The sequence below is a fragment of the Lampetra planeri genome, chromosome 49 (assembly GCF_965212315.1).
Source record: "Lampetra planeri chromosome 49, kcLamPlan1.2.h2, whole genome shotgun sequence".
NCBI classification, from domain to species: domain Eukaryota; kingdom Metazoa; phylum Chordata; class Hyperoartia; order Petromyzontiformes; family Petromyzontidae; genus Lampetra; species Lampetra planeri.
This window is the reverse complement of record NC_136155.1, coordinates 5836502-5861913: the sequence shown is the minus strand read 5'-3', so window position 1 is coordinate 5861913 and position 25412 is coordinate 5836502. Positions and strand designations below refer to the sequence as shown.

At 42.5% G+C, this 25412-nt stretch overlaps 1 protein-coding gene across 1 annotated transcript in view; it reads left to right on the top strand.

Moving 5' to 3' along the window:
* The window catches only part of LOC144734081 (calcyclin-binding protein-like), a 114043-nt gene that overhangs the window by 2302 nt on the left and 86329 nt on the right, over positions 1 to 25412 (top strand). The window contains exons 2-3 of the mRNA XM_078616143.1: positions 7642 to 7837; positions 10483 to 10579. Coding sequence (XP_078472269.1) covers positions 7642 to 7837; positions 10483 to 10579 — 293 coding nt within the window. The remainder of the gene's footprint in view (positions 1 to 7641; positions 7838 to 10482; positions 10580 to 25412) is intronic.

Sequence of the window (25412 nt, the reverse complement as noted above, 5' to 3'; positions counted from 1 at the left end):
CTCGGTTAAATTGTCTCTGTGTTTGTATATGTGGATCGCCTCATGAACGAATCTCTCATGATAGCCAGATGGCTTGCAGAGAACCTCTGTCTTGGAGAAGTCAATGTCATGTGAGCCCACTGAGTTGTAACAGTGATCTGCCACGGCTGAGGTGTTTGTCCTACCGTGTTTCAGGTCAGCTTTATGTTCACGGATGCGGTCCGAGACATGTCGTTTGGTTTCCCCAATGTAACTGCTACCACAGAGGCAACTTAGTTTGTAGACACCAGGGTACTGTATGTCTGGAACCACATCTTTTACAGACGGTACCAGATCACGGATTTTATGTACTGTGTTGAATCGGACCTGGATCTTGTGTTTAATCAGGATTTTGGAGATCTTTTTTTTGACCCCAGCAATGTAGGGTAAGGTGATGGTCTTGAAAGGCTCCTCAACAGGATCCTTCTTGATGGTTGGAGTGATGGCTTTGCGGATTGTGTGGTCGGAGTAACCATTAGCCTTAAGAGCTTGGCGTACGTGTTTGAGTTCACTGGAAATGTGTTCATGGTCGGAGATGCATTGGGCTCTATGATATAGAGTCTTGATGAGAGAATTCTTCTGGGATGGATGGTGGTGGGAATCCGGTTTTAGATAAGCATCCGTATGGGTGCCTTTCCTGTAGACAGAGTGGCTCATTGAACCATCAGGTCTCCTTTTGATTAGGACATCCAAAAAGGGTAGCTTGCCATCATTTTCGACTTCCATGGTGAATCTGATGGCTGGGTGTATGGAATTGATGTGGTCGAGAAATTGGTCTAGAGCAGGCCGGCCATGTGGCCAGATGACAAAAGTGTCGTCTACGTACCTCTTCCATAAGGTCGGGCGTAGAGTGGCAGTCTGGATGGCGTCCGTCTCAAATTTCTCCATGAAGATGTTGGCTACAACCGGAGATAGGGGGGAGCCCATTGGGGTGCCCTCAATTTGCTTGTAGAAAGTTTCATTCCAAGTGAAGTATGTATTGGTTAAGCAGTGTCTCACCAGGGGGGGTACCCCAGCATTCAGTTCTTGATGAACCAAGTCTTCAATGATTGCGATGGTGTCAGGTACAGGAACCTTGGTGAATAAGGAAACCACATCAAAACTGACAAGCCGGTCGTCTGGGGACAGGGCAATCCCCTTGATTGTCGATACCAGGTCAGTAGAGTTTAGTACTGCAGAGGTGGTTTTTCCAGTGAAAGGCCGTAGGATTTCAGACAAAAAACGAGCCAATTTATAGGTGGGGGAGTTGATAGTAGAGACAATAGGACGAAGAGGTGTATCTTCTTTATGTATCTTTGGCAAGCCGTATAATCTTGGTTCAACGAGAACTGTTTGGTCTGATCAAATAATGCAGTTGAATCAGAAATGATTTTGTTGGTTTTAGTGACGAGGCTGTTGGTGGGGTCTCTTTTTATTTTTGTATAGCTGCCATCGTTGAGTAGTTCTTGAATTTTGTTGTTGTATTCTATTTTGTCCATGATGACAGTGGCATTGCCTTTGTCGGCTGAGAGGATGACAATGTCATCCCTCTTTTTTAATTGAGCTAATTCAAAACGCTCATCTTTGCTGATGTTGCTAGCTGTCATCTTAGCGTTTTTGAGGGTTGCAGAGATTTCGGATCTTGCTACGTCTGCAGCGATGTGACTCAAGCCCTTGAGAGCTACATCTACTCGAGCAATTATATCATTAACTGGTATGTGTCTAGGTGTGACTGCAAAGTTTAGTCCTTTAGCTAAAACGGATTTCAAACCTGAAATCCTACGGCCTTTCACTGGAAAAACCACCTGCAGTACTAAACTCTACTGACCTGGTATCGACAATCAAGGGGATTGCACTGTTCCCAGACGACCTGCTTGTCAGTTTTGATGTGGTTTCCTTATTCACCAAAGTTCCTGTACCTGACACCATCGCAATCATTGAAGACTTGGTTCATCAAGGACTGAATGCTGGGGTACCCCCCCTGGTGAGACACTGCTTAACCAATACATACTTCACTTGGAATGAAACTTTCTACAAGCAAATTGAGGGCACCCCAATGGGCTCCCCCCTATCTCCGGTTGTAGCCAACCTCTTCATGGAGAAATTTGAGACGGACGCCATCCAGACTGCCACTCTACGCCCGACCTTATGGAAGAGGTACGTAGACGACACTTTTGTCATCTGGCCACATGGCCGGCCTGCTCTAGACCAATTTCTCGACCACATCAATTCCATACACCCAGCCATCAGATTCACCATGGAAGTCGAAAATGATGGCAAGCTACCCTTTTTGGATGTCCTAATCAAAAGGAGACCTGATGGTTCAATGAGCCACTCTGTCTACAGGAAAGGCACCCATACGGATGCTTATCTAAAACCGGATTCCCACCACCATCCATCCCAGAAGAATTCTCTCATCAAGACTCTATATCATAGAGCCCAATGCATCTCCGACCATGAACACATTTCCAGTGAACTCAAACACGTACGCCAAGCTCTTAATGCTAATGGTTACTCCGACCACACAATCCGCAAAGCCATCACTCCAACCATCAAGAAGGATCCTGTTGAGGAGCCTTTCAAGACCATCACCTTACCCTACATTGCTGGGGTCACAAAAAAGATCTCCAAAATCCTGATTAAACACAAGATCCAGGTTCGATTCAACACAGTACATAAAATCCGTGATCTGGTACCGTCTGTAAAAGATGTGGTTCCAGACATACAGTACCCTGGTGTCTACAAACTAAGTTGCCTCTGTGGTAGCAGTTACATTGGGGAAACCAAACGACATGTCTCGGACCGCATCCGTGAACATAAAGCTGACCTGAAACACGGTAGGACAAACACCTCAGCCGTGGCAGATCACTGTTACAACTCAGTGGGCTCACATGACATTGACTTCTCCAAGACAGAGGTTCTCTGCAAGCCATCTGGCTATCATGAGAGATTCGTTCATGAGGCGATCCACATATACAAACACAGAGACAATTTTAACCGAGAAGATGGATTCTGGCTTAGCAATCATTGGAAGGACGTAATAAACCATTTCGATACACATTAGGGTGGGTAGAATAATACATAGTGTTATGTTGAAATGTATAAGGTATAGGGTGGTTTATAGTAATACAGTATATAATTTAATGTTGGGTTTATCTATGGCAGTATATAGTACGGTATATGCTCGTGTGATGTAAGAGAATAAAGTTTAGATGGAAGCATATTATATAATTTTTACGACGTAGAATTGTAATGTTTTACTTGCTGTTAGTAACTCAGCTTATTGTAGAGTATAGTAAGTATACTGATGGTGCTATGCAGTTTATACTTTAGTTTTTTTTATGTAGTTTATACTTCAGTTTTCTACGTGGTTGTTTAGTAACTGCAGCTACATATCAATAACATTCCTTTCCTTTGTTAATGCTACTCCCTGCACCCCCCCTTGGTGCTGCTGATCCTGCATAATGCATGGGCATAATATGACTTTGAAACCCCCCCCCGCCCACCTCCTACGCATTTTCCATGAATATGCTAAATTCCTCTTCATATGCACATTCTTTTTGTTAAGGCGCTCTTCCACCTCCAACCCAGTTTATATATAAGCTCCTAGCTTGGTAGTGTCTCATTCTTCACCTGAAGACGGCTGCTTGCGTTGTAGCCGAAACGTCGTGAGAATTATTTCATTTTATTATGTTTTATTTTTATTATTTTATTACTTCCCTTCTACGTGACTTTACCGAAAGAACCAAGAAGATGAATCCCTGCAGTCACGAAAGCTTTAAATCGAAATTTAAAGCAGTTGTACTCACGTGCCCGTGCTAAAAATAAATCTGGCATGGCTCGCACACCCAGAAAGGCCATCATCTCACAGCCCAAGTCAAGAACCACTGAGCCTTATACAGGTAGTCCTCGACTTACGATGGAGATGCGTTACGACGACCCCATCGTAAGTCGAAAATATCGTAAGTCGAAGATGGCCTAGCCTACCCAGGAGTCTTAAAGAATGGTGATAATTTAGCAAAACAGCAATTTACAGTACCGTACTGTATAAAATATATATTGTATGATATGTCTTTATTACAATACTGTATTGCACAGTAAAATGTAAAGTAAAAAAAAACAAGGTAAATTCTTAGCCTACCTACATGAACTGCAATTTAATAGAAAGTTTATTCAGGAAACAATTCTATCAGCTATGAAAACTTTTAACATGCATTGAACGTATCGTATCGTGGTAACCTTAAAATCAAATCGCTAACGCTACGTATCATACATGCATTGAACGTATTGTAACATATTGTACTGTACTCACCAAGATTCTGTCCGTCGTCTGCATACTTGAACGATATTAGGTTGTTGATGGCAATTTTGTCGTATCGCTATCACCATCGTAAGGTCGAAATATCGTAAATCGGACCATCGTAACTCGGGGACTACCTGTAATATTATTAGCAGTGTGCCTTTGTCCATGTGATCTGAATGCATTCAAAGTGAATACCCCTTTTCCACTGGCACATCCTAGCCAAGTCAGTTCATGGCCCTCATAGTATGGTTTTCCACTGGTTATTTGCCAAGCTGAACCCCAAACTAAATGGTGATACCATGGCCTCATTAAACATCTGAATCTGGCTCCGGACCGTCCAGCGACGTGTTCATTGGGTGCGACGTCATTGGCACGGCTCGCCTTCTGCAGTGGAAAAGCAATATGGTGCTTGGTGAGCTGGGCTGGTTCTAAAGGGCTACCCAGTGTAGCTTTATTGCACAGAGGGAAACAGATTACGTTAGCAATTAGCTGATATTTTGGCATCTGGTTTTCCATTAACAAAACATTGCACGTGAAGACGAATTGATAGGGAATTAAAGTAAAAAATATACAATATTGCAAAGTAAAGTATATTTTGAAAATAACGCAACGGAAAATGTATGCAAATTGTACTTGATTATATTGCCTTATCATTTTCTGATAATACTTGCAAAGGAATCATGACAATTTTTTTTTACCGGTTAAGCAGTAGTCGAGTTTTACTACATAATTAATTTAAGATGTATGAGATTTTAATGTTTCAGTGGTAAAACTTTAAATGTTATAATATTCCAAACCATTTGAACATGTTTCAAACTGTCATTCATTTTTAATGTACATTTTGGCATCCACGCTCGAGTTAGCACAATTTAAATTAATCAAGACTATCACAAAAAAATGTAATTTTTTTAAATGAGGCTGATAGCAATTAACCTTAAGTTGGCACGGTTAATAATGTGCATTTCAAGGACCCAATTATTTCACCTAAAATTATTGATTGTTTCTCAGTTACAGTGTAGTACTTCTATTTTTGGGGATTCTGCCATGGTATGATTGTTAACACACTAACCATTAACTGTGGTATAGGTAGCCTGTCCAATTGGATGCCTATGTGTGGTATTTGAAGCAATCTGCAGGTTTCTTAATATTTTTCATCTCTCTCCACCCAGCAGTAAACATGGGTACACCACAACCGATTGGCAGGTTGCGTGAGGTGGGGTAAAGTGTAGATATCTCCCACCTTTTCAAAGACGTTTGACTAGCGTGGAAGAGTAGGCCGTTTGACTAGCGTGGAAGAGTTGAGGTCCTTTCTGCAAGCAGTGGCATAACCAAATAATTGTAGGGCTGCAGCTCTACGTTTTGCTCCATTTATAAAATATATGTAAATTGTTCTATGACCCCTTTGGAGTATTTTTTCCCCTTGGACTGCATTGCTCCTGGAGTTATAATTATAAGCTATTCCCAATGACCATGACAAATGGGCTTGCAAACACAACACTTGTGGGAAATCTTTATATAGGGCAGCTTTGAATTTTTTGTGAGCGGTAAAGGCATGGATCTCGACTATTGTGAAATATTTCATGGAATCCCCGAGTCTGTGACAAAATGCGAGTTTCTATTCTCCCAGTGTCTGTCTTGCTGGCAATCATTCTATCCCGTCAGCTTTTTGAAATTGGAAAAGCCAAAGTTGTTTTCTGCTCCAAAGTGCATAGGGCATTGCATATAAGGGACTTTTTTTTTACTTTCGGACGAGTTAGGTTCCAGAGGTCTGTTCGTAAGTCTATTTGTCCAACTTTACTTCTGCTGATTCCAAACGTGCTGTACGGCATGTACACTAAACACGCGGAATGGCTTTAAAAGTTGTATAATCTTCTGTAGATGCCACTAGTTTTTCATGTTCTGCAGATGTAGATGCCACCACCTCCATCTATTGCGCGGCAGTTGAACTTACGACTCTCGGTCCGAACAGCTGCAACTGAGCATACGGACAGGTTTGTTTGTATCTCTGAAAGTTCCTGAGTCGAATGTTCGTAAGTAGAGGAGTCCCTGTATATTGTCTGCAACCTTGACCCACATTCCTTTGGTAGGGGCTAGTCTCTGTATAGGACAACCGCAGTTAACTTGCAGCAAAGTGCTTCTCATTATCGTTCGATAGATTGTTCCTATGAATTGTGCGGAAGCCCTGATAAGGGGAGGCCACCCCAAGTGGCAGCACATTCATTTTTATTATCCACACAGAAAACAAATAAGAAAAAGTGAGTGACACATTCATCATATTTTCCCTTTCCTTCCGTTTGAAACAGTGAAAATCAAAATGCATCCAACATTTGTTATTATCTTTTTCTTTTTTTTCGATTTAAAGCTTTCGTGACTGCAGGGATTCATCTTCTTGGTTCTTTCGGTAAAGTCACGTAAAATGGAAATAATAAAATAATAAAAATAAAACATAATAAAATAATTCTCACGACGTTTCGGCCACAAGATAGACTCTGTCTTCTCGACAGACCTGTTCTTCACCTGAGGACGGCTGCTTGCGTTGTGGCCGAAACGTCGTGAGAATTATTTTATTATGTTTTATTTTTATTATTTTATTACTTACATTCTACGTGACTTTACCGAAAGAACCAAGAAGATCTTTTTCTTTCGTATGGCGTATGAAAAGCAACTAACAAAGTAATATTTTGGACATTGCGAAATCACATGGACCATGGCTTGGAGTTTGAAGTTGCAGTCCTACAAAAGAGTCTTGTGATTTGCCACTTGTGCATGTGATGAGGATTAATGATAATGAGGATGTGGAAGCTGATGTTGTTCATCATCATGCTGCAGTTGTCACCATCGTGATATCATAATTCCCTTAACAGGTGTCACAAGCAAGCTCCCAGCACATGAAGCGACACGTTGGGCATCTTGCCAAACAATAAGCGGCACACCGCAAAAACGCATCCGAGAATCGATGCGTCGTCACACACAACAAAGATAAAGATCCCTTGTATAGCATTAACAGACTGTTGAGGCAAATGCTGTTAACGAACACCTATGAAGGCCGGCAGGGTACACGAGGGGGTGGGTAGCCAGCACCACACCCGACCGCCTTTGTCTCCCCAGTGTTAATGTTTACACACCGCACCAGGTACTCATCGGAGGCTAAGTCGACCTAGGGGAGGCCCAGAACCGGTTCAGATAATTGTCACCGGCGTTGACCGTGAGCGGGAATCGCACCCGGATCGCCGGATTGGTTAGCGCAGCGCACTAACCGCTCTGCCAATGCTTCCCATCGGCGCACACGGGCATGGCTGGCACATGCATTTCTGTTCTCTTAGTTTGTTTTCGTTCTACAGCTCCTGTTGGACCAGGAGGAGCTGAAGAAGCTGCTGGAGAGCGCCACCCGGCCCGCCGTTCAGGAGCTGCTCAAGAAGGAGCTGCGCAGGGTGGATCGTGAGGCCAGCAGTCGGGCGCAGCAGAGCAAGGCGGCCGATGCGTCCCCCAAGGCAGCTACTGCTGGGCCACCCTCCACCACCAAGCTCAGCAACTATGGTGACCTATAGAGATGCATGCAGTACACATACATGAGCAGGGTGGTCAGTACCTTGAGTAATAGCCGATTGTCACAACGACGTTGAGCCAGACATTTTTCCATGAGAGCAGGTGAGATGATAACACAATAACACAATACCTTGCTGATCGCGTCAAGGAGCATAAACCATCACATGGTCATCCTCGCAAGTAGCTTTTGGCTAGCCATCGAACAAAGATGGTTACTGCATCTCACGCTTCGGATGCACTTCTGCGGCCATCTTCCTTCCGATGTTAGGAAGCCACTGGAGCAATGCACTTTTAAATCATCTAGATTGGAAACTCATTTCTTTAGATTAACTTTTTGTGTTTAGTTGATCCTTCTCCCCCACACATCGGATTAGCATCGTTGGCTATGTACGGTGTGAAAGAAGTTCAACATTAATAAATACGAGCAGTGCAGTTCACAATAATAGTAATACAGGACAACTTGGCCCAATGCGACTTTATCGAATGCGTGTTTCTGCTAAACACGGTTTACTAAATTAGGTCTGTTTTCCGGAACACGGGGGTAATATTTCGGCTGTACGCGGTTTGACGCTGCTAAGATTTTCATCTCTGCATTGAAAAGTAGTGCCATGAGAGTGCCGCATCCATTGGAAGGTGTGATTGAATCGACTGAGAACGATTTATTTACCATGTGTGTTTTTGCGTATGTGTTTTTTGTGCGATAATGCAACACACTCGACACGCATTACACAAATGTTGCAGCATGCATCTAGTTAGTACAGTAGGCTCTGCCACCTGCCACATACAAATGAGCACAAAACATAATGAAACAAATACAGCCCTACATCGGTAGGACCCCTTCGTTCATTAAAAACTCTGAACATCTCGTAAATATAATTAAAAAGTGTTAAGCTTAACCCTAATGCTATTCTCATACGTTTTTGTGACTTATCTGTTCACGAGGGCTCCAGTTAACGAGTCAATTATAATTACTCGACACTTTGGTAACGAATATAAGTTTAGCCAAACATATCCCATGACTAGCTGAACACTGTCTAAAGAACACCTATTTCTTGTGGAAAGGTGACTTGTATAAACAAAAGGAAGGAGCAGCAATGGGATCTCCTTTGTCTCCCGTGATAGCGAATTTGTACATGGAAGATTTTAAACAAAAGCAATTGCTTCAAGCACACTAAAACCCTCTGCTTGGTTTAGATATGTGGATGACACATTGGTGGTTTGGCCACACGGCAAATATACACTTAATGAATTTATAAATAATGTAAACTCGCAAAACCCATCCATCCAGTTCGCCATGGAAGTGGAAGCTGACAGATCTCGACCATTTCTGGATATTCTGCTCAGACGGGGTCGAAATGGTAAAATAACACAGCGTTTACCGAAAGAAAACCCACACTATCACCCCGCACATAAATCCGCTCTCATCACGATGCTCATTCATTGGGCTAAGAAAGTGTCAGATGGTGATAGTCTGATAAGTGAAATTAAACATGTTAAAAAATCGCTGCAATTGAACGGTTACAATGATGTACAAATCAACAGGGCATTGAATGCCAAAACCAATTCACTATTAAAATACCATACATTGCCAGATGTTTGGAAAAACAAAACATCCAAGTCACATTAGCATGGTACATAAAATACATAAATACATTTTCTCGTACAAAAGATGTATTACCGAAGCTATCAACAGAAGGTGTGTACCGGATTAATTGCACTTGTGGCAAATGCTATGTTGGGCAAACAGACGAATGATCAGCATGAGACTGAAAGCACACCAAAGAAATATTAAATACTACCAAATACAACTGTCACCAGTAGCAGAACACGCATGCCAACAAGAATACTCAATACATTTTGATAATGTTGAAATTCTGTGCAAAACTAGTTACTACTGGCCAAGACTTATTAGAGAATCTATCGAAATTGAGATAAATAATTGTAACCGTTCGGATAGCTACAGACTTAGTGCTGCTTGAAAGCAAATAATCAAATATTAAATGTTATAATGCATGCCTATACAGGCCACCATACTTCAATATGGATTACTGTTGGTATGGCTATTTTAGTACACGAAATAGACACAGAAGTTCAAGATCAATGGGCCCGCATAATGCGCATGCATAATGTACGTTGATTCATTAACTCCCACTTCACACAAGAAGAGCGCGCAAGTGTTGTCATCACATCTACGCCTCTATTTAAGGAATGAAACAGGTGGACTTCTCCACAAATCTGGCTGTCGCCTGATGAAGCTGGTTGTAATTACTGGCGAAACGTCGTACTCAGATTGTAAATGTTGTAGCTTGGCTCTCCAACACACCGGTATGCTGTACTAGTCACGAATTGACATGCTCTGTTTACGTAACAACCCTTACTAATTGGCTGTGTGGGGTGCTGGCGGGTTTAACGACACATATTTACGCGCTCTAACCCAAAAAAACCTGTATTATGCATCTAGCTGTCCACTCGTTGAGGATGTCAGGTAGACGGTCGCCTAGATGGCGAATCATCAACGTTCAAGTGACTGTGTTAGCGGCGATTGTCGGGCTGGAAATTCAGTGTTAGGGGAGAACGGTAACAGCTTGGAGTGTCCTAATTTGTTCTCTCTGGTGCTTGCAATGCTTCGCGTATAGGATGGGACCAGTCAGAGAAGTTCCTGAAGGTGTACGTATCCCTGGAGGGTGTCCAGAAGGCTCCCTCTGAAAATGTGTCTGTGGAGTTCAAAGAGAGGTGAGCTTTGTATTAGCTTGTATATTTAGTATTCTTATATTCTGCCAGCAGGAGGCAATGTTGCATTGTGATTTTTTTTATTAGTTTGTAAAATGTTGACCGTGACCGCCGGGTCGTTTAGCCGACTCGTTTTTTTAATAACGTGACAGTTTCCAACATCTACGGTGCAGCAGACATCCTGTTTTTTAGGTTCGAAAAAGGGCAACCATATCTATTATAATATTTTTCACTTCATCCTTTGGTAATGCTGGCATAGCTGTCTCTGGTATTGTGCATACATTTATTGTAAATATTTGAGCATATTGTTTCAGTGAAGCTCGCTGGAAAATAGTTTCTGGACAAATACAATATTTATATTATCCCTCACTTCATTTATGGTAGCTCTTTATTCACATCGATTTTCTATTCCCTCTCACCACCAATTATTCTAAATAACTGTACGAACTAGTGCCTGTCTTTTCATATTTCCAAAATGCATCTTTACGGCCAAGCGATGTGTGGTGTGCTGAGTGCTTTGCTTTGTGTTATAAAGTAAAACAAAAAATCTCCAAATGTCTAAAACTCTTTTTTCCTTGGCAAATACATTTAATATATCAATGATGATGGAACATCGTGTTTCAGATGCCTGTCCCGTTTGCGTTGCTTCATTTTGCCGCGCGACCCAGATGTACGATGACCCGCAGAGCTGTGATTAAGAGCATGGCGCTATTTCACTGCTGCTTGCTCATTCAAGTGAAGGCTTTTAGAAGCATACTCTCATTAAAACTCACGTTGCTATCCTGTGTTGTGCTCGCACCGTGATACACTGAGTTTCCTCAATTTGTTCCAACTAAGATCGCCCTGTTTTATTCAATTAAGGTAAGCGAGTTATCGTTTTTAGATTTTGTTCTTGAACAGCCACTACACGCACACCGTGTATTGTGAGCATTGTGCTGTTTTTAAGGTAGTTGACCCATTATAACTGCCTGCGTTTGCATGGAATCTTTCACGCGGAGCTCATTTCCACTTCAAATGTATCCAAGGCTTCCTTAAAAGTATTGATTCAATACGTTGTCAAAATGAAGTCAATTTATTTTAGTTTTTTTTCGATTTAAAGCTTTCGTGACTGCAGGGATTCATCTTCTTGGTTCTTTCGGTAAAGTGGTGAGAATTATTTTATTATGTTTTTATTTTTTTATTTTATTATTTCCATTCTACGTGACTTTACCGAAAGTACCAAGAAGATGAATTTATTTTTGGTTTAACACTTTGGCGTCTTTCTGGCACACATCTGTCACCCAAAGCGCCATCACATCCGTTGCACACGCTAGGATAAACAATTCTATACAGATTTACATTTCGATTTAAAGCTTTCGTAACTGCAGGGATTCATATTCTTGGTTCTTTCGGTAAAGTCACGTAGAAGGGAAATGATAAAATAAAACAATAAAAGTCTCACGACGTCTCGATTGCAACACAAGCAATCATCGTCAGGTGTGAAAACCACAGCACATATACAAACACAGAGACAATTTCAACCGAGAAGATGGATTCTGGCTTAGCAATCATTGGAAGGATTTGACAAACCATTTCGGGTCTTAATTGATTGTGTTCACGCTTACGGTGACTTTCAGACCGCATTCCATTCTCTTTCTCTCCCCCCTTTTCCGTTCCGAGCACAACCGCCAGTTGCTGTCCGTGGTGCTGACGTTAAGAAAAAAAACCGCCACTTTTTTTCAAATTTTCTTGGTGTGGTTTTCACACCTGATGACGATTGCTTGTGTTGCAATCGAAACGTCGTGATAATTGTATTGTTTTATTTTATTTATTTTATTATTTCCCTTCTACGTGACTTTACCGAAAGAATCAAGAATATAATTCTATACAGTTTAAAAAAGAAAGTTGGAAAGAAAAACATGTGGCTGTGAGTTAGTTGTTTGTATGCAAGCGTATAGAGATGTGTTTCGAGTTGTGACTTGAATACAGTGACGGATTTGGTTGTGCGTATTGCCTCGGGGAGGCTGTACGTTTTCTGACGAGGGAGAATTTTGTGGAAAGACTTCTAAACTTGTATCTGTTTTATTGAATTTCTACATCAAGTGATTGTGTGAGAGTAGGCCAAATATCCTTGAGAGGGAATCTAGAGCTCTCTCTAGTGGAGGCAATACCCCCAGCAGTAGCATGAGCAAGGGAATGCAGGGCTGCACCTTTGACAATGCACGCATGGAATCTTGTGTGCAACATTTGATAATATCATCTATGATGAATGCAAATTATATGCCAGTGGTATTTTTAGGTTGACAAGTTGAACGCTATTCTGAAAAATGACAAAAACACGTACAATTCAAACATGGCAATCAAAGTTAGACAAAATGAATTGATTCTTGAATCCAAATGAAACCCTGCATTATGACGATTCACTAGAATGTCACGGGGGAGCGAGGTTGTTATGGAGAAATGTTGCCCTTTTAAAATATAATTGAAAATAGTATAAAAGTACCATAATTTCAATATGAATAACATTTAACTTTTTTAGTGTTTTAAGAATAAAAAATGTCCAATTGGACAAATGGTAGTGTGAGCAATTATGCAGTGCTGTGCGTATAAATTATGGCGAAGCAGTTTGTTTTTTTGACAAAATGATCGCATTTTTTAATGGTAATTTCTAATTAGATTCTGGAAGTAGATGCACTTTGTTAAATGAAATAGGGACTTATTTTCCACAGTGCACACATTTCATGTGGATCCTATTCGTTGGGTTGCACTGGCCGAAACACTTTATCTAAATAGTGAATCGGTGGTCATGCTTCACAGTAGGACTTTTAATTAAATAAAAATCTCGATCAACTGAATGCCTCCAATTGCCTCTGGAATGCCGATTGGCAAACCAAGTGTGAATGCCAGTGGGGCAAAAGTGTTTCTAGAGGCTACGTTTACTTGGCCTTTTCCTCTGGCAGTAGACCAGGACATCTATTTAATTAGTCTCCTAGAGCAACCGGATGTGGTGAACACGCCGGGGAGTGAGGGTTGTGAATTTTAAGAAAGTCTGCAAATGGTGATCTAAGTGGTTGGCCTTTTTCAATGAGTGTCATACACAGAGGTATTAACTCGTTATTTTTTGGGACGCCCTGCACCGTTATCTTTGGTAGCTCAACAAAAAAATGTACATCCATAATGCAGGTTTTTTTTTTGTTAGATCACGTAAATATATAAATGTGTCGTTAAAACCCGCCACCACCCGACACAGCCAACTAGTAAAGTTTGTCACGTAAACAGAACGTGCCAATTCATCACTAGTACTGCACACCGGTGTGTTGGAGAGCAAAGTCATAACATTTACAATCTGAGTACGACATTTCGCCAGTAATTACAACTAGCTTCATCAGGCAACAGCCAGATTTGTGAAAAAATCCTCCCGTTTCTCACTTTTATATATTTACGCGATCTAACCAAAAAAAACCCTGTATCATGGATGATATTGGTCGCGAAAGCCTACGTGTTGAACCAAAAAAATAGTGTGATACTTTTAAAAGTAAAATAATATTACTAGTTTGTAGGTTTTGGCGGCTGTGCTGTGCAGCCCACTAATGTGCTTTTGGGCTCTGCTGTGTGTTGTTCGGCATGATGTCCAACGTTCTCGATCCACATTCTAAGGAGCTGCAGGAATGGAACTGAGCAGCACGCGTTCTCCCTCGATTGTAGAGCGTTGCTGGCTTCTACTGGCGTCCGATATAGGCCAGCTGATATTGTGTATTTACTTTGTCTGGGAGGAATTGAAATGTCGGACATTGTGCAGAGCAACACACGGTGCAACGTGGAGACACATCGCAGAGCAATACAAAATAATCCTACTACGTTTTGACATCATTATGTATGCATATGCCGCTACCCATGCCATGTTGCTCATGGGGGTTGTTGACGATACTTCACCGCACTGGTCAGTGGGGGTTGTTGGGACAAGGTCATTGCTTGTCCAGGACCGGTTCCGGTATCACTCACCAATGACGTTAGCCATGGCCAGGTATCGAACTAGGGTCGCCAGGTTCATAGCACTGTGCATTGAACGACTGAACCTCCTCTGCACTGGTCCACTCACAAAGGCTAACTTAAGACAGAAAAGTTAACAGCTGAAGTTTTAAACAGTGATCCTTTTATCAGTTCTCAAAACTACCGAGAGCTGTGAAAGAACATTGACAAATTTGTACGACAGGATTGCAATTTCTGTTTAAATTCGGCCAGATGAAAGGGAATTGTATATTGTGCCGAGTTCACATACTTGAAAATGTATTTCTATTTTCAATGAAGATAACAGACGTGCTCTGCCACTTTTCCCTCTGGCATCTTCAGCATGTTTACAAATTACGTGAATTTTTTGTGAGATGTTTTTTTTCTTCTGGCTACTTAATTTTTAAACAAACAAAATAAAAATATACACTCTATACAATTATCTCTATGCAACCAACATCACAGGCCTAAAAACTGAATTGTATCGTGCAATTATGGCTTAAAAGCAATATAATTATTTTTAATCGGCAGATGTTTTTGTTCCATACCTGCCACAGGGCAATATGACAAATAATGTGAACCAATTCTAATATCTGTACAAAGTTGTCCGTATTTTGATGATATTCAATGTACGTGAAAGGTACCTTCAGAATGCACTTAGTGGTTCTGAACAAAATGCAATTGCATGCTTTGTACTCTTTAACCTGAATAATAATACAAATATAACAGTAAATAAGAACACTGAAACACACATTTTTAAAGATGATGCATGTCAATTCATTGCTAATTTCGTTACTTTTAAGTTCAGGTCTCATTCTAGGAGGATATTATGAATCTCATTTGAGTAGTTTCTTCAACAATACAATGTTCGTTCGTTTCTCAGTCCGCTTGTGCTGGTGAGGGTTGCGGCAGCAGCGTGTTTTGTGTACAAAACAATTAAATTTTACTGGGTAGGATTTATTTATAGAGATTATTTGGAGTTATCAGTCAATACAACTTCAGCACTTTTAACACGGAAAAAGCGGCGCTAAATTATTAGGTAACTTACATTGCTCCGAGTGGCCTCTTGCCATAGCAATTTGCACTGAGAAATCGCATTTCGCATCACAATAACGCATTTCTGCGGAGGGAGCTGGTAGGAACGTTGGGTTGCTCGGTCAATGGCCAGGGTCAACGGCGGCGTGGTGTATTCCGCAAATATGGCCGACTGTGAGGGCGGGCACAAGCCGGCGTGAGTAGGTTAAACGTTGAGTTTTATAAGGGCACCACGGGGTGACCAGTCCCTACTCACCCAGCCCCACCCCTCTCACCCCCCACCCAGCCCCACCCTCCCCACCCAGCCCCTCCCCACCCTCCCCTCCCCACCCAACCCCTCCCCACCCTCCCCACCCAGCCCATTCCCCACCCTCCCCTCTCCACCCAGCCCGACCCCTCCCATTTTTGGATGCACGACGGACGGACGGGCACAATAATCCCCTGTGGGCTGGTGGAACCAGGTGGTTCCTACCAGTATATTCCTTACGTCCGTAGCTTAAAAGAATAGCAGAATTGTTTGCAGAACCCTATGCGCAAGGGTTCCTTGTTCTCAGAACAAGTTGTCGTGAGGTTGCGTTTAACTTTTCCGAGAGCCCGCTGTGGTGTGACAGGTCCGTTGTTGTTCTCGGGTTTCCTACCACGTTTTTGGAAAGCATTTTTGTAGAATGCAGCACCGTCTTGCCTTTTGGCTTCATCTGCCTACTCTTCCAATTACATGTCCGTGCATGTGAGGATCGTAATACGTAATTACACACATAACATCAGTTAATCGACGGTAAGTATAGCATTAAAATAAGAATAGGTTTTTTACCCTTTCTGGAAATTAAACAGGCGTTAAGATGTTCAAACACCAAATAGAAACCTTTTGCAAGGAATCAAGTCTGCATTAACCACACGTACTTGTGGTGAACATGCAAAGAAACATGCTCTGATAATATATGATGTATTGTCTTTTAAACTGATTGGCCTACACCAGAGACGGCTTTCTTTCTGGCCTCGTCTCACCGGTGTCAGACCAGAGAACACCAAAAGGTGTCTAATACAAAGACAATGCACTTATCAGAGCATTTTTATCTAAGGGTGAGCAGCTATATCATGGGACCTTTTTGGCAGTATAAAAGTCTGAAAAATAAGAAGAGGTTTTACCATTTCTGGCAAGAAAACCTCTTCTTATTTTTCATATTTTAAAACTAGCAAAAAGGTTCCATGGTAAGTACTGTATAGCATTATAAACAAGGACATATTGATGTAGAATATATATTCAAATTAGGTATGGCCTTTGGAAAGTAGTGGTGATGAAAATGTGCATGCATATAATGTACGTTGATTCATGAATCCCCCCCCCCCCCCACTTCGCGCAAGAAGAGTGCACAAGTGTTGGCATTACATCTATGCCTCTGTTTAAGGAATGAAACCGGTGGACTTCACAAATCTGGCTGTCGCCTGATGAAGCTAGTTGTAATTACTGTCGAAACGTCGTACTCAGATTGTTAATGTTGTGACTTGGCTCTCCAACACACACCGGTGTGCTCTACGAGTAACGAATTGGCACGTTCTGTTTACGTGACTTACTAGTTTGCTTGTCGAGTGGTGGTGGGTTTAACGACACATATATTTATGCGATCTAACCCAAACAAAACCTCTATTATGAGTGGTGATGATGAGTGAGGAAGTTTTGAAGATCGGCATGAGGTGCAGCTCAAATAATCAAATGCAGTAAACAATACTTGGTCTTTATCAGTTTCTCACAGAAAGGAAACATTAATGAGTGTGTGTCAGGGCTTCTTTTCAATGCTTGACAGGCTCAGTGTCTGAAAGGGGCTGGATTTGGTGCTGAATGCCAAATGCTCCAGAACATACCATCTAAGCTTTCCCAACTATTTCATTGCTGCACGTTCAAGCACGCAGGCTTGCGCTGTCATATTGAAACGCCACTGCATGCTTCAACATCCAAGGCTTTTCTAACCAATCTCTGACAGATTTCATCCATAATCTACCCCTCAACCTGAATGGCGATGGCTGGAGTTGAAGCATCAACTGGCCTTGAACTTATATCATCTCCATCATCAATACAACCATGCTCAAGTCGTGAGCGCAGCCATTGCACGTACCAAATTGTAAAAATAAAATGCATACAATTGTCGAGAGTTCACCAGACGAAGGTTGAGGGGTCGACCTTTTCTTTATTGCGCGCGAGCTCACCACCGCACGCGTCCACCTACCTCGGATTTCTTCCAAGAAGTGCCCCGATCTCCCCGCCTGTCCCGATAACGTCACCTCTCTCTTTCCTCGTGACGTCATCCTCAGACTGTACCCTCAGATCACGCGAGTGTTTCTACCCTCGGATGCCGTAAGTATCGGCACGACGCAATTGTCACCGTATTTTGCAGCCTTATTCTACTTTTGATTTACACCTTGAGAACAAAACGAGTTGAAGCTGGATGTTCTTCTAATGTGCAGTTGTGCAAGGGTGCTTCCATATTTTAGCACGCGACGTGTTCAGCATGTAGCAAAAAGAATAGGGAAGTAAAATACTGCACGTCAGTACCATGATCATGCCCCATTCAAAGCACACTTTTTTCATACTCACATTATACAGACATGGGTAACAAAATTATTAAGATTTCATTTACTTACTGAAACTGCACATGTTCTTGCGTATAACGTTGATTTGCAGCTTTCATTTTGAAAAGTAACCATTGCTCAACTTGCATTTCAACACAGGAATGCAACAGTGTGCCTCTGCAGATTGTCCGTAGTGAGGCATTTGTGCGTTAATTTCTCAGCAAACCTGCTCACCTTGACTTTGCAATGTAACGTAGACCTATTTATCTGCACCGCATTAGCTTTGAACTGTCCCCTTCTGCACACCAACAATGACTCGCATTTATAACACACCCAGCACATCGCCAAACCTCTTTGAGGCCCTTTTCTGGCAGGCAAGACAGACCCCCACCCACCCAGCGATTTCATCTCGATGCGATTAAAAACATTTCAGATTTTTTTCTTTTTTACAATCTCAATTGTACAATTTCCCATTTTCTTTTTCTGTTTGTATAGTTTTATTCGCTCCATTAGCCTCAACGTAACGCAAGAACATCATTTGCATTAATTGTAAGTAGTCGTATGCATCGCACGCAAATTGATTTTAACTCGTGCATTGTTAGACACCAGCTTGCCAACCCGTGTCGACTATCGTGCATATGGCCAATATTTTCACATCCAAAACCCATTGCCATTCGCAGCATGCTCGATCAACTGCAAGCCTGATGTACTTTTTTGCACATTTTAAAGGGGGAAAAAAAAAAAATCTATATTTCAATATTCCATAGCCATCGCAGTGACTTGAAAATAATAATTGGTCACAGCTTCCGAAATGAGATTTGTGACATTAAAACAAATTAGCATTTTGTTTTGCGCATATCTACATCCGAGGGTCATAGGCATCACAGCATCTCTTTTTTTTTGGGAGGGGAGGGGGCTTTTTGTGAAGGATACGCCTCTGCAGTGTGGCGATAGTGTCCTCGTGCGAGTGGCTTTGTCTGCCCTGTCAGCTGGTTTTTCTTCTCCGGGCCGGGGCAGAGAGTCGGTAGGGATTCAAGCCGTGGATCCAGGCAAATTGAGACCCGCAGAGTCTGTGCATTGCCTGCACATCAATTATCCGTTCCTGGGGATTGTGCTGCTATTGTAGTAGGTTCAAGCAGATTGTGTTAATTAGAGTCAGATCTGTATGAGTTGCACTCGGGGATTACATGACCCCCCCCCCACCTCCTTGTTGGTATTAAAGAAAAGTTTAACCGCACACGAGCTTTGCGTCTTGAGCTCCCTCTCATCCTAGTCCAGCTGTTCACATATACCAAATTAATAGCGCAATTCGCATCTTGAGTCGGGTACAATCGAGGATGATTGGTTGACATGCAAATGTGGAATCGGGGTATAACCTGACAACAGGCTTGTTCGTGTTAACCTCAGTGTTTGACGGGTGTCTTTGTCGACGCGTTCCTACTGCGGTGCTGTTTCGATGTCCCATCGCATGACCAACCTGTGCATTTGGTTTGGCTAGTTGGTAAACAAATTTTAAGCGATATAACGCCCAGCTTTGCGTGCTTTAGCTGTGATGGTGCATCAGCCCAGCAGAGGTCTCCATCCACTACAGTTTTCACTCTGTTCTCACACTGAACTGTTGTATGGACCCACACATCCCAGCACAAGCAGATATCCCCCACACCTCTTGTAAAGGTCCCTCACATCTCTCTAATAGGATATTTCATGAGAACCCTCATTCAATATCATCAGCCATCATCATTCCGCTGCTGTATGCAGGCCTCCCCAAGGTGCAGCTATATATTGCCTCTTCCGCAATCTAACCACGTAGCTGCTCCACACAAGCTGATTCCATCGCTCCATCTCTCCGGTAGACGTACTCTCTGGATGTGTTCCATTCCTTGGCTAGCCACTGTCATTATAAATTCAACACAGTGACCTGCTAATGTGAGATCCCCTTTTTTGCCACTAAAATACTCTGCTGGACGTTATTGCAAGCTGTCTGGACAAGCAGCCGATTCAAATTGTAGAAGCCACCAGTGTCCTGAAGCCGGTTTTAGCACAGCAAAATATGGCCTTATTCAGAAGCTGGATTTGTCGTCTTGGGGGTCCCTTGGTTGTATTTGGTATGCATGTGGCTATGTGTATTAATACGGCTGCTGTTCTCCCGCTAAGCGATGAGCAAACATTTCACAATAAAGAGGGTGAATGGATAGAAAAAACTTCCCGGTCGTTTCAAGCTAAATCCTTTGTACACTCCTGGCTTTTGAACACTTTGTTTTGTGGAGCGTTTTATTTGCCAAAGCTCTTACTTAAGACATTGTTTGAGTCTCACTGAAGGGGTAATTGGCAGCCTTGCAGTCCATGACTAGAGGGGGAGCTACCAAGATGTATTTTTTCTGTACCATGGCTAGCTTTCAGTGTGTGTGTGTGTGTTATAGCTGAGAATTTGGTGTGATCATAGGTGAGATCTTTGCCATGTTACATGGTGCCAAATTGTGCTTAAATGATGACCGCATTGTCCATTAGGCTTAAGGCTTTTGTTCCCGAATTTGAAAAATCAGGCCAGCCCTTCGACCGTATCCCTCAAATAGATATGTCCTGTCTCCAGGAAAGCATTGCTGAGTCTCAGGACTATTTTTTTTTCAGGAGGGTCCTGCATTTGGGATATTTGGCCAGTTTCATTCAAGTCCATTTGGCATGTGACAGGACACCAGAGTACTAAACCCACACATATAAGGGGATACCACCAAATACTATACCACCAAATACTATACCACCAAATACTATACCACCAAATACTATACCACCAAATGCTCTGCACGCATGGGCAAATGCATCTGTTGGCTGTACTTCCATTTGCTGGTCACCATGCAGCCTAGCTCGTTAATTTGAGTATTTTACCAGTTTACACGATCCACCAACTCTTGTCTTCAAAGTGCTGGATTACAGGTATGCACTATTAACTACATCCAGCTCAAATGACACAATTTTACCACTGCTCATTGGTAAGTCTCCTAGAGCTTAGCTATCGGATTATTTAATTAATCGACTACACTTCCGATGATTAACCAATCATTCCTCGACGAATCGGATAACACGAAAATAGTTTGTAAACAAAAAGGTCACCTTTGCTCCCGCATGTGATGCAGGGCTGGAGGTGATGGCTCTGTGACATCATTGGTATCCTGATATCATGCTGGGCATGGCTGACGGGGGGTGGGGGGGGGGTTTCCCACCTTCGGGAGGAAGGATGTGGGGGTCGGCTGCCACTTTTAAAAATAGGGCCGAATGAATCGACCACGAAAAAAATGTAGTTTTCTTTTTGTCGATTTAACTTATTTCGTAAATTAATCTCGGCTCTAAATTCTGCCGGTCCACTCTAGTTCGCAGATCACCCACTTGAGAACGCTGTGTATAATACGCTGCCGTGATTTAAACTTGGCTGGGGATACGTTTTCATAGCGGCATGGTTGAGGTGTTCTAAGTTGCAGTGGCTGTGCACCATGTGTGTAGTACGGTCCAATTAATCGGCCTGCGTTTAACATTTTAACTTCTAGACGTTTAACGTCACCCACTGATTTTAAAGAGGAGAAGCTGTCTGGAGAACAGTAAGTGGAATTGGCACACTGCGTGAATTGGTTATATAATTATGCAAAGAATAAAAGTTGGAGTTGAATGTTTGTAACAGTTTTCCAAGTCTATTTAGAATGGCGATATTGTTCACGTGATATTTCATTATTATTGTTATTATTAAATAGAATAAAATACCAAATTACACACAGTACATGCATCCCACACGAGTACTCGATTTACATTTGGGCAGGGTCCAATTTAATTAGAAGATTTGTATATTTGCAATAATAGACAATCAGAGTAAAGCCATTGGTCCATAGTGAAGCTGAGAAATTGCCAATTATCTCTGTATGAGACTGCAAAATAAGAAATGTATTATTATTTGTTTCTTTCGGTTAAGTCACGTCTAAAGATAAAATAATAAATTAAATTAAATAATCGAATACGACGTTTCGATTGCAACACAAGCAATCATCATCAGGTATAATGAAATAGCGACATAAAATCTAACCAGAAAACTATAGACAGACATATTAGCAGACAGATATCACCAAGATACATAGCGAGAGCAACACAGGTAACAGAGAGGGGTGATCGTCTCTGTGTGTTGCTCTCGCTATGTATCTTGGTGATATCTGTCTGCTAATATGTCTGTCTATAGTTTTCTGGTTAGATTTTATGTCGCTATTTCATTATACCTGATGATGATTGCTTGTGTTGCAATCGAAACGTCGTATTCGATTATTTAATTTAATTTATTATTTTATCTTTAGACGTGACTTAACCGAAAGAAACAAATAATAATTCCTGCAGTCACGAAAGTTCTAAAATTAAGAAATGTATTCAACGTGACATGACAAACTTCTTAATTGCTGCCATTGATATTGTTACGTGCTCGTAATAAGCCACAGATGGCCCTTCTGACGGGATGTACATCAGAAAAAAACGTACAAGTCATAACGTTTATACAAATTATACGTGTATATAATGATAATGATGTTAAATTGGCAATCATATGTATAATCATTTTCGGGAGCTTGATGTATTATATATTTTGCACGATCAGCCGGTGTAAGAAGTGGGTAAAAAATTTAGTATTGCGGAGTGTGAAGCAGTGTCGGGGAAAAAAAAAAACCCAGGCAGGCAGCGAGGCAGATGTTGGCAGCACAGTACGAAAGCATTTGCACTCAAAATACAAGACTCAGTGCTCCCCAGTGACTTGAAAATGACATTTGAGACACTGAGCTGCATGGGCACAATGAGGATGCTTTGCATCGAGTTTTGACACTCATAAGTCAAACTGTGATCTTCCATATGGCACACATTTTTCACTCCCATCTCCCTTGCTGGGGTTAAGTGCATTCCACGACTGTATGTTTTCCACACCTTTATCCCAATTGTGCTATCAAGCGTCATGTCGTGAGAAATATTATCCGTTTGAACCCCTTTGCGGAGCAGTGCAATTTACTCCATGTTGGAGGACGGTCCATGGAAGGAGATATCACAGAACTGCTGCTGAGATTCTTTGGAATTGACCTCTGATTCAAATCCACACACTAGAGCCACAGTATGTCCCCCCCCCACACTTTCTCTCATTACATACATTCAAAACCAAATTCTACGTGCTATGTATTTACGTATAATAATTGCTGAACAGGCTGAGACCATCAACTGACTGTATTTGAGAAGCCGTATTCATCGTGAGTGACTGCCCGGATTGAAACTCATTGATCAGCGGCGGTTGCCAGCTTCGAGGTCCACAGACCACTGCTGGTCTCCAAGGGCCATGCAAAAGTGGTCTGTGGAAATGTTGCACCTACATTTTTTGTTCTCACAAAATACCATTTCTATTTTATTGCATTGTGGTTACAAAAAAAAAGAAAGAGAGATTTCACAGGATGGTTCACAGGTCCATAAATGTTGGGAACCCTCTCCTCCGATGGGCACGGTTGACTACGTGCGTCGACAAAGAAGTTCAACGTACGTCCATAGCTAAAGATTACGAATGCCAAACGCAGCTTCACCGCATGCTGACGCACGTATATGTTTATACCGCGTCTTTAAAAAGCACATCATTTCAACGAGCATCTGCTGTATATTAACCGTGGCTTATTTGGAGTGTACGTTTGCCCTTCTTTAATTAAGGAGCATGCCGTGAATGTGACGGCCAGTCACCAAAGCCCTCCGCACTAGGATGTATCGTTATCTGGCAAGAGAAGCTCTTTTAAAAGACTTAAATTGTATACATGCATATGCAAATAGCCATGCCTTAATGTTGACATCTATCATGCCAGAAGCCTCCACTTTGTGACTTACGTTAAACCGAATACGGTACTCAGGTCTGCTGAGGATTTAATATGTATATGTAGAAGTTGGAATGCTGCCCTGGTGTAACGGTTCAAGCAATGGATAATTTTCTTTATCCCCTCTGCCTCTGTTCACCCAGCAGCATGAATGGGTACACCATGGTCGATCGAAAGGTTGGGTGGGGGGGGCGGTAAAATATGGGTAACTCCTACTTCTTCAAATACGTCTGACCAGTTTGGAAGAGTGAGGCCAAAATGCCCTCTCCAGAAGACTAGAAAAGCCCCCACAGCGGGCTCTGTAGAGCCACCTATAGTAGAGGAGGCCCTTCTGCCAGCAGTGGCATGAACGAGCAATTGCAGGACTACCTTAAACATTTATGGGGGGGGGGGGCGTGTCGCGTGGGCTCGAGACTCTACTACACAAGTTGATGTGTTAACCACTTTTTTGCTGGCCAGATGGCTCGCGATCGTAAGGTTCCGAGCTCAAAACCTGGTTGGAGGAGGTTGATTTAACCCGTCGTCCATCCAAGGTCGCTATACCTTGTACCACTTTTTTTGGGGAAGTCAACAGTGGTTGTCCAAGGGAGATAATTCCCCCCCCCCGCCATAGGAATGTGGGATGTCCACTGCTGTTCCAGATAATTTGAGTAGGAAATTACTTTAAATTTTACCCTAATGTGAAGGTTGCAGCGGGGCCACACCAGGTAACGTCATCAAGAGTGATTCCTCCTAACTCAGTAGAGACGGGGCGAGCTGCCACTGGGCAAAGAATAGTGTCCAGTCAGGAACGCATGCGTGTACACACACGTACAAAAAACAAAGGTCCCCTGTGTAGCCTTAACAGATTTTTGGGGCAAATGCTGTTAGCGAGCACCTATGAACGCCGCCAGCACAGTGCTCGAGTTGGTGGGTGGCCAGCACCACGCCCAGGCCACCTTTGTCTCCAAAGTGGCGATGTTTACACACCGCACTAGGCACTAATTTGAGGCTGAGTTGACCTGGTAAAGGCCCAGGACCAGTTCAGATATTCGTCACTGATTTTGGCCGTGAGTGGGAATGGAACTCGGGTTCGTAGCGCAGCGCGCTAACCGCCACATTACCGTACAAAGACAAAGATCCCCCATATAACCTTAACAGACTGTGCGGGCAAGTGCTGTTTGCGAGCACTTATGAAGGCCAGAACGGTACACGAGGGGGGGGGGGAGGGGTGGCCAGCACCACGTCCGACCACCTTTGTCTCCCTAGTGGCGTTGTTTACACACCGCGCATCGTACTCATTTGAGGCTGAGTCGACCTAGGGGAGGCCCAGGATCGGTTCAGCTAATCGTCACAGGTGTTGGCCGTGAGCGGGAATCGAACCCGTGTCGCCGGGTTCATAGCGCAGTGCG